Genomic DNA, 10,000 nt, shown 5'->3' on the forward strand with positions numbered 1-10,000 from the left:
ACACGGGTACGTAGTACTAGTACTACAGTAGTACTACAGTAGTACTAGTACACGGGTACGTAGTACTAGTACACGGGTACGTAGTACTAGTACTACAGTAGTACTACTGTAGTACTAGTACACGGGTACGTAGTACTAGTACACGGGTACGTAGTACTAGTACTACAGTAGTACTACAGTAGTACTAGTACACGGGTACGTAGTACTAGTACTACAGTAGTACTACAGTAGTACTAGTACACGGGTACGTAGTACTAGTACACGGGTACGTAGTACTAGTACTACTGTAGTACTACTGTAGTACTACTGCATCCTGAGCCTGCCGGTACACGGGTACGTAGTACTAGTACACGGGTACGTAGTACTAGTACACGGGTACGTAGTACTAGTACACGGGTACGTAGTACTAGTACACGGGTACGTAGTACTAGTACTACTGTAGTACTGTAGTACTACTGCAGTACTACTGTAGTACTACTGCATCCTGAGCCTGCCGGTACACGGGTACGTAGTACTAGTACACGGGTACGTAGTACTAGTACACGGGTACGTAGTACTAGTACACGGGTACGTAGTACTAGTACTACTGTAGTACTACTGCATCCTGAGCCTGCCGGTACACGGGTACGTAGTACTAGTACACGGGTACGTAGTACTAGTACACGGGTACGTAGTACTAGTACACGGGTACGTAGTACTAGTACTATTGTAGTACTACTGTAGTACTACTGTAGTACTACTGCATCCTGAGCCTGCCGGTACACGGGTACGTAGTACTAGTACACGGGTACGTAGTACTAGTACTACTGCAGTACTACTGTAGTACTACTGCAGTACTACTGTAGTACTACTGTAGTACTACTGCATCCTGAGCCTGCCGGTACACGGGTACGTAGTACTAGTACACGGGTACGTAGTACTAGTACTACTGCAGTACTACTGTAGTACTACTGCAGTAGTACTACAGTAGTACTGCAGTAGTACTACTGCAGTACTACTGTAGTACTAGTACACGGGTACGTAGTACTAGTACTACAGTAGTACTAGTACTACTGTAGTACTATATGTGCAGTGTGTATATAAAGTGTGTATGTGTGTGTATGTGTAGTGTGTATATAAAGTGTGTATGTGTGTGTATGTGCAGTGTGTATATAAAGTGTGTATGTGTGTGTATGTGTGTGTATGTGCAGTGTGTATATAAAGTGTGTATGTGTGTGTATGTGCAGTGTGTATATAAAGTGTGTATCTGTGTGTATGTGTGTATGTGCAGTGTGTATATAAAGTGTGTATGTGTGTGTATGTGCAGTGTGTATATAAAGTGTGTATGTGTGTGTATGTGCAGTGTGTATATAAAGTGTGTATCTGTGTGTATGTGTGTGTATGTGCAGTGTGTATATAAAGTGTGTATGTGTGTGTGTATGTGCAGTGTGTATATAAAGTGTGTATGTGTGTGTATGTGTGTGTATGTGCAGTGTGTATATAAAGTGTGTATCTGTGTGTATGTGTGTGTATGTGCAGTGTGTATATAAAGTGTGTATCTGTGTGTATGTGTGTGTATGTGTGTGTATGTGTGTGTATGTGTAGTGTGTATATAAAGTGTGTATCTGTGTGTATGTGTGTATATAAAGTGTGTATGTGTGTGTATGTGTGTGTATGTGTAGTGTGTATATAAAGTGTGTATGTGTGTATATAAAGTGTGTATGTGTGTGTATGTGTGTATGTGCAGTGTGTATATAAAGTGTGTATCTGTGTGTATCTGTGTGTATGTGCAGTGTGTATATAAAGTGTGTATCTGTGTGTATGTGTGTGTGTGCAGTGTGTATATAAAGTGTGTATCTGTGTGTATGTGTGTGTATGTGCAGTGTGTATATAAAGTGTGTATCTGTGTGTATGTGTGTGTATGTGCAGTGTGTATATAAAGTGTGTATCTGTGTGTATGTATGTGTATGTGCAGTGTGTATATAAAGTGTGTATCTGTGTGTATGTGTGTGTATGTGCAGTGTGTATATAAAGTGTGTATCTGTGTGTATGTGTGTGTGTGCAGTGTGTATATAAAGTGTGTATCTGTGTGTATGTGTGTGTATGTGCAGTGTGTATATAAAGTGTGTATGTGTGTGTGTATGTGCAGTGTGTATATAAAGTGTGTATGTGTGTGTATGTGTGTGTATGTGCAGTGTGTATATAAAGTGTGTATCTGTGTGTATGTGTGTGTATGTGCAGTGTGTATATAAAGTGTGTATCTGTGTGTATGTGTGTGTATGTGTGTGTATGTGTGTGTATGTGTAGTGTGTATATAAAGTGTGTATCTGTGTGTATGTGTGTATATAAAGTGTGTATGTGTGTGTATGTGTAGTGTGTATATAAAGTGTGTATGTGTGTATATAAAGTGTGTATGTGTGTGTATGTGTGTATGTGCAGTGTGTATATAAAGTGTGTATCTGTGTGTATCTGTGTGTATGTGCAGTGTGTATATAAAGTGTGTATCTGTGTGTATGTGTGTGTGTGCAGTGTGTATATAAAGTGTGTATCTGTGTGTATGTGTGTGTATGTGCAGTGTGTATATAAAGTGTGTATCTGTGTGTATGTGTGTGTATGTGCAGTGTGTATATAAAGTGTGTATCTGTGTGTATGTATGTGTATGTGCAGTGTGTATATAAAGTGTGTATCTGTGTGTATGTGTGTGTATGTGCAGTGTGTATATAAAGTGTGTATCTGTGTGTATGTGTGTGTGTGCAGTGTGTATATAAAGTGTGTATCTGTGTGTATGTGTGTGTATGTGCAGTGTGTATATAAAGTGTGTATCTGTGTGTATGTGTGTCTATGTGCAGTGTGTATATAAAGTGTGTATCTGTGTGTATGTGTGTCTATGTGCAGTGTGTATATAAAGTGTGTATCTGTGTGTATGTGTGTGTGTGCAGTGTGTATATAAAGTGTGTATCTGTGTGTATGTGTGTGTATGTGCAGTGTGTATATAAAGTGTGTATCTGTGTGTATGTGTGTGTATGTGTAGTATCCGTGGAGCAGGGACAGCAGCCATCAACATGTGTCTGGTGGCCAGCGGCTGTGTTGAAGCTTATTATGAGATCGGGATCCATGTTTGGGACGTTGCTGCCGGGTCGCTCATCGTGTCCGAGGCTGGAGGAGTCCTGCTGGACACGGACGGTAAGAACCACCAGACCATAATATCTCCATGTTTACCCTGATTCACTTCCTTTATTATCCTAAAGCTCTCTATAAAGAGCTAACTACTAGAGTAACTAACTACTAGAGTAACTAAACTACTAGGGTAACTAAACTACTAGAGTAACTAACTACTAGAGTAACTAAACTACTAGGGTAACTAAACTACTAGGGTAACTAAACTACTAGAGTAACTAACTACTAGAGTAACTAAACTACTAGAGTAACTAACTACTAGAGTAACTAAACTACTAGAGTAACTAAACTACTAGAGTAACTAACCACTAGAGTAGCTAACTACTAGAGTAACTAACTACTAGAGTAACTAACTACTAGAGTAACTAAACTACTAGAGTAACTAATTACTAGAGTAACTAAACTACTAGAGTAACTAAACTACTAGAGTAACTAACCACTAGAGTAGCTAACTACTAGAGTAACTAACTACTAGAGTAACTAACTACTAGAGTAACTAAACTACTAGAGTAACTAAACTACTAGAGTAACTAAACTACTAGAGTAACTAAACTACTAGAGTAACTAACTACTAGAGTAACTAACTACTAGAGTAACTAAACTACTAGAGTAACTAACTACTAGAGTAACTAAACTACTAGAGTAACTAACTACTAGAGTAACTAACTACTGGAGTAACTAACTACTAGAGTAACTAAACTACTAGAGTAACTAAACTACTAGAGTAACTAAACTACTAGAGTAACTAAACTACTAGAGTAACTAACTACTAGAGTAACTAACTACTAGAGTAACTAAACTACTAGAGTAACTAAACTACTAGAGTAACTAAACTACTAGAGTAACTAAACTACTAGAGTAACTAACTACTAGAGTAACTAACTACTAGAGTAACTAAACTACTAGAGTAACTAACTACTAGAGTAACTAACTACTAGAGTAACTAACTACTAGAGTAACTAAACTACTAGAGTAACTAAACTACTAGAGTAACTAACTACTAGAGTAACTAACTACTAGAGTAACTAACTACTAGAGTAACTAACTACTAGAGTAACTAACTACTAGAGTAACTAACTACTAGAGTAACTAACTACTAGAGTAACTAACTACTAGAGTAACTAACTACTAGAGTAACTAAACTACTAGAGTAACTAACTACTAGAGTAACTAACTACTAGAGTAACTAAACTACTAGAGTAACTAAACTACTAGAGTAACTAACTACTAGAGTAACTAAACTACTAGAGTAACTAACTACTAGAGTAACTAACTACTAGAGTAACTAACTACTAGAGTAACTAACTACTAGAGTAACTAAACTACTAGAGTAACTAAACTACTATAGTAACTAAACTACTAGTGTAACTAAACTACTAGAGTAACTAAACTACTAGAGTAACTAACTACTAGAGTAACTAAACTACTAGAGTAACTAAACTACTATAGTAACTAAACTACTAGAGTAACTAACTACTAGAGTAACTAACTACTAGAGTAACTAAACTACTAGAGTAGCTAAACTACTAGAGTAACTAACTACTAGAGTAACTAACTACTAGAGTAACTAACTACTAGAGTAACTAAACTACTATAGTAACTAAACTACTAGAGTAACTAAACTACTAGAGTAACTAAACTACTAGAGTAACTAACTACTAGAGTAACTAAACTACTAGAGTAACTAATTACTAGAGTAACTAAACTACTAGAGTAACTAACTAAACTACTAGAGTAACTAAACTACTAGAGTAACTAACTACTAGAGTAACTAACTACTAGAGTAACTAATTACTAGAGTAACTAAACTACTAGAGTAACTAACTACTAGAGTAACTAACTACTAGAGTAACTAACTACTAGAGTAACTAAACTACTAGAGTAACTAACTAAACTACTAGAGTAACTAACTACTAGAGTAACTAAACTACTAGAGTAACTAAACTACTAGAGTAACTAACTACTAGAGTAACTAACTACTAGAGTAACTAACTAACTACTAGAGTAACTAACTACTAGAGTAACTAAACTACTAGAGTAACTAACTACTAGAGTAACTAATTACTAGAGTAACTAAACTACTAGAGTAACTAAACTACTAGAGTAACTAACTACTAGAGTAACTAAATTACTAGAGTAACTAACTACTAGAGTAACTAACTACTAGAGTAACTAAACTACTAGAGTAACTAAACTACTAGAGTAACTAACTACTAGAGTAACTAAACTACTAGAGTAACTAACTACTAGAGTAACTAAACTACTAGAGTAACTAACTACTAGAGTAACTAAACTACTAGAGTAACTAAACTACTAGAGTAACTAACTACTAGAGTAACTAACTACTAGAGTAACTAACTACTAGAGTAACTAAACTACTAGAGTAACTAAACTACTAGAGTAACTAAACTACTAGAGTAACTAACTACTATAGTAACTAAACTACATCTGTAAAAGCTGCAAGTTTACAGATTTAGTTTCTGCTTTCTGATTGGATGTGTGAGAACAGCTCAGTGATGTCACAGCTCAGTGATGTCACAGCTCAGTGATGTCACAGTAACGTGATGTCACAGTAACAAAAGGAAAAGCGTCCGTTGCCATAGCGACGCTGGCATTTTGTGTGGAGGTGTACAGAGACAGAAGTGTCAGGGGAATTTCAAAATAAAAGGTCTGGTCTAACAGGGTCTGGTCTAACAGGGTCTGGTCTAACAGGTTCTGGTCTAACAGGGTCTGGTCTAACAGGTTCTGGTCTAACAGGGTCTGGTCTAACAGGTTCTGGTCTAACAGGGTCTGGTCTAACAGGTTCTGGTCTAACAGGTTCTGGTCTAACAGGTTCTGGTCTAACAGGGTCTGGTCTAACAGGTTCTGGTCTAACAGGGTCTGGTCTAACAGGTTCTGGTCTAACAGGGTCTGGTCTAACAGGTTCTGGTCTAACAGGGTCTGGTCTAACAGGTTCTGGTCTAACAGGGTCTGGTCTAACAGGTTCTGGTCTAACAGGTTCTGGTCTAACAGGGTCTGGTCTAACAGGTTCTGGTCTAACAGGGTCTGGTCTAACAGGTTCTGGTCTAACAGGTTCTGGTCTAACAGGGTCTGGTCTAACAGGTTCTGGTCTAACAGGGTCTGGTTCTGGTTTCAGGGGGTCCAGCAGACCTGATGTCTCGGAGGATCGTTGCTGCAAACAGACGAATCATCGCTGAGCGTCTCGTTAAAGAGATCGAAACCTTCAGTCCAATCAGAGACGACGCTGCGCCAGCCAATCAGTGACGAGCCAATCAGAGACGACGCTGCGCCGGCCAATCAGAGACGAGCCAATCAAAGATGACGCTGTATTATATTTGTTTAGTTTTATTAAATTTGTGACAAAAAAACGAAACGTCTGATTTCTATTTGTTACATTTTAATATGTTCATCACAGGTTGTCATGGAAACAGGAAGCAGGTTGTCATGGAAACAGGAAGCAGAGATGTATTAATATATTGTTAAACAGTTACACAAATAAATAAAAGCAAGCTAACAGTGCTAACAGGTGCTAGCAGTGCTAATAGGCGCTAGCAGTGCTAACAGTGCTAGCAGTGCTAACAGTGCTAGCAGTGCTAGCAGTGCTAACAGTTAGCACTGTTAGCTCAGACTAACAGAACAAAACGTTAAAGTCTTTCTAGCTGAACCAAACAACCAATCAGAAGCCACCTGCAGGATGATGTCACCATGATTAAAACAGGTGAGGTGATTGGTCTTTATCCGTGCATGATGTCACCGCAGGAGGAAGTCTCTTGTTGGTTGCTACGGTGACGGAGAGTTCTGCCTCCTGATTGGCCAGTGTGTTAGGGGGGGGAGTCACTGAGCAGCAGGTGAGGGGGCGGAGCTCCAGCAGCCACAGCAGAGGTCAGAGGGCAAAGGTCATCGTGCAGTTTGAGCGGAGAGCGTCGCTGCTTCCGAAGAGGAACGCTATTGGTCAGCGTCTGCAGGGGGCACAGAACACTGAGCTGTGATTGGCCGAAAGGAAACATATATAACCCATATATAAGGTGAATAATGCTTATTAAATGGCTCTAAATCCTATAAATAAAGGTTTAAAGGAGGTCAGCAGATTAAATAACCGTGCACTCTCACAGACAGACGTGCACTCTCACAGACAGACGTGCACTCTCACAGACAGACGTGCACTCTCACAGACAGACGTGCACTCTCACAGACAGACGTGCACTCTCACAGACAGACGTGCACTCTCACAGACAGACGTGCACTCTCACAGACAGACGTGCACTCACTGCTCTGTGTTGATGATGTCACTGCTCTGTGTTGATGATGTCACTGCTCTGTGTTGATGATGTCACTGCTCTGTGTTGATGATGTCACTGCTCTGTGTTGATAATGTCACTCACCATGCGGAGGCGGTGTGCGTACAGCGGCTCCGGCTCCTCGGGTTTCCTGGTCGGCACGGCAACGAGCCATCGCTGCAGTTCTGCCACCATTTCCCCCGGGCTGAAAAGGACCGCTGGGTCGGCACGGCAACGGTTCACCAGCTCCACCAAACGCTCCTTATAGTGCATCCTGCCAGAGAACACACGTTTACTCACTGGGACCAGACTGGGACCAGGGACCAGACTGGGACCAGGGACTGGGGTACTGGTGGTCTTACTGGCAGTATCCTCGGGACTCGGGGGTAGCCGGCAGTCCGCAGGGTTCCTCTCGGCCGTCGTCTCTCAGCTCCACCGAACAAAGACCTGCGAGCGAGACCAGGAAGTCCGTCAACCTGACAGGAAACAGAATCCAGCTGAGCAGCAGACTGAGAGCTCACCTGTGGGACCGGCGTCAGGTGACCCGCAACCAGCTGGTTCCAACCAGGAAGGAGACACTCTGTAGTACTAGGAGACAGGAAGGACCTCATCAGTCCAGCATCCAGCACCTGAGCCCCCCCCCCGTGTGAGGTGGTCTTACCTGTAGCAGCAGCTGCAGGCGGGGGACGCTCCAGTCCCTCAGGTGGTACAGACAGTCTCTGGGGTGGTGAGCGTGCAGACCTTTAGAACCACAGTCAGCAGAGAACCTGCACACCTGAGAACCACAAACACATAAACAAGTTAGACCCTAACCCGCTTCAGAACCTGATCTCTGCAGGTATCGGTCCAGGAATGAGACTCTGTGATGGTTCCCTAATGTTCCCTAAGGTTCCCTAATGTTCACTAAGGTTCCCTAAGGTTCCCTAATGTTCACTAAGGTTCCCTAATGTTCACTAAGGTTCCCTAAGGTTCCCTAATGTTCACTAAGGTTCCCTAAGGTTCCCTAATGTTCACTAAGGTTCCCTAAGGTTCCCTAAGGTTCACTAAGGTTCTCTAAGGTTCTCTAAGGTTCCCTAATGTTCACTAAGGTTCCCTAATGTTCCCTAATGTTCCCTAAGGTTCCCTAAGGTTCTCTAAGGTTCCCTAATGTTCACTAAGGTTCCCTAAGGTTCCCTAAGGTTCCCTAAGGTTCACTAAGGTTCCCTAAGGTTCTCTTAGGTTCCCTAATGTTCCCTAATGTTCACTAAGGTTCCCCAAGGTTCCCTAATGTTCCCTAAGGTTCCCTAATGTTCACTAAGGTTCCCTAATGTTCACAAAGGTTCCCTAATGTTCACTAAGGTTCTCTAAGGTTCTTTAAGGCTCCTTAATGTTCCCTAAGGTTCCCTAATGTTCACTAAGGTTCCCTAAGGTTCTCTTAGGTTCCCTAATGTTCCCTAATGTTCACTAAGGTTCCCTAAGGTTCCCTAATGTTCCCTAAGGTTCCCTAATGTTCACTAAGGTTCCCTAATGTTCACAAAGGTTCCCTAATGTTCACTAAGGTTCTCTAAGGTTCTTTAAGGCTCCCTAAGGTTCCCTAAGGTTCTCTAAGGTTCTTTAAGGCTCCCTAATGTTCCCTAAGGTTCCCTAATGTTCACTAAGGTTCTCTAAGGTTCTCTAAGGTTCCCTAATGTTCACTAAGGTTCCCTAATGTTCCCTAAGGTTCCCTAATGTTCACTAAGGTTCCCTAATGTTCCCTAATGTTCACTAGGGTTCTCTAAGGTTCCTTAATGTTCTCTAATGTTACTTAATGTTCCCTAATGTTCACTAAGGTTCCCTGATGTTCCCAAACATTCCCAACCGTTCTCTAATGTTCCTTAATGTTCCTTAATGTTCTCTAATGTTCTCTAATGTTCCTTAATGTTCTTTAATGTTCCTTAATGTTCTCTAATGTTCCCTAAGGTTCCCTAATGTTCACTAAGGTTCCCTAATGTTCACTAAGGTTCTCTAAGGTTCCTTAATGTTCTCTAATGTTACTTAATGTTCTCTAATGTTCCTTAATGTTCCCTAATGTTCACTAAGGTTCCCTGATGTTCCCAACCGTTCTCTAATGTTCCTTAATGTTCTCTAATGTTCCCTACGGTTCCCTACGGTTCCCTACGGTTCACTAATGTTCCCTAATGTTCCCTAAGGTTCTCTAAGGTTCCCTAATGTTCACTAAGGTTCTCTAATGTTCCCTAATGTTCCCTAATGTTCCTTAATGTTCTCTAATGTTCCCTAAGGTTCCCTAATGTTCACTAAGGTTCTCTAATGTTCCCTAATGTTCCTTAATGTTCCCTAATGTTTACTAAGGTTCTCTAAGGTTCCCTAATGTTCCCTAAGGTTCCCTAATGTTCACTAAGGTTCCCTAATGTTCCCTAAGGTTCTCTAAGGTTCCTTAATGTTCTCTAATGTTACTTAATGTTCTCTAATGTTCCTTAATGTTCCCTAATGTTCACTAAGGTTCCCTGATGTTCCCAAACATTCTCTAATGTTCCTTAATGTTCTCTAATGTTCCTTAATGTTCTCTAATGTTCCCTAAGGTTCCCTAA

At 40.8% G+C, this 10,000-nt stretch overlaps 2 protein-coding genes across 2 annotated transcripts in view; one reads left to right on the forward strand and one right to left on the reverse strand.

The window, feature by feature from the left end:
• Positions 1–6,509, forward strand: part of LOC133991093 (inositol monophosphatase 1-like) — a 13,495-nt gene extending 6,986 nt beyond the window's left edge. Inside the window, exons 8-9 of the mRNA XM_062429561.1 lie at positions 3,011–3,162; positions 6,293–6,509. Of these exons, the coding sequence (XP_062285545.1) occupies positions 3,011–3,162; positions 6,293–6,420 (280 nt within the window). The 3' untranslated portion in view covers positions 6,421–6,509. The remainder of the gene's footprint in view (positions 1–3,010; positions 3,163–6,292) is intronic.
• An 88-nt stretch (positions 6,510–6,597) lies between these two features.
• si:dkey-181m9.8 (E3 ubiquitin-protein ligase RNF31) overlaps positions 6,598–10,000 on the reverse strand; it is a 17,937-nt gene continuing 14,534 nt past the window's right edge. The window contains exons 14-18 of the mRNA XM_062429554.1: positions 8,095–8,208; positions 7,955–8,021; positions 7,796–7,880; positions 7,539–7,707; positions 6,598–7,115 (exon numbers count right to left, since the gene is read on the reverse strand). Of these exons, the coding sequence (XP_062285538.1) occupies positions 6,978–7,115; positions 7,539–7,707; positions 7,796–7,880; positions 7,955–8,021; positions 8,095–8,208 (573 nt within the window). The 3' untranslated portion in view covers positions 6,598–6,977. The remainder of the gene's footprint in view (positions 7,116–7,538; positions 7,708–7,795; positions 7,881–7,954; positions 8,022–8,094; positions 8,209–10,000) is intronic.

The sequence above is a fragment of the Scomber scombrus genome, chromosome 11 (assembly GCF_963691925.1).
Source record: "Scomber scombrus chromosome 11, fScoSco1.1, whole genome shotgun sequence".
NCBI lineage: Eukaryota > Metazoa > Chordata > Actinopteri > Scombriformes > Scombridae > Scomber > Scomber scombrus.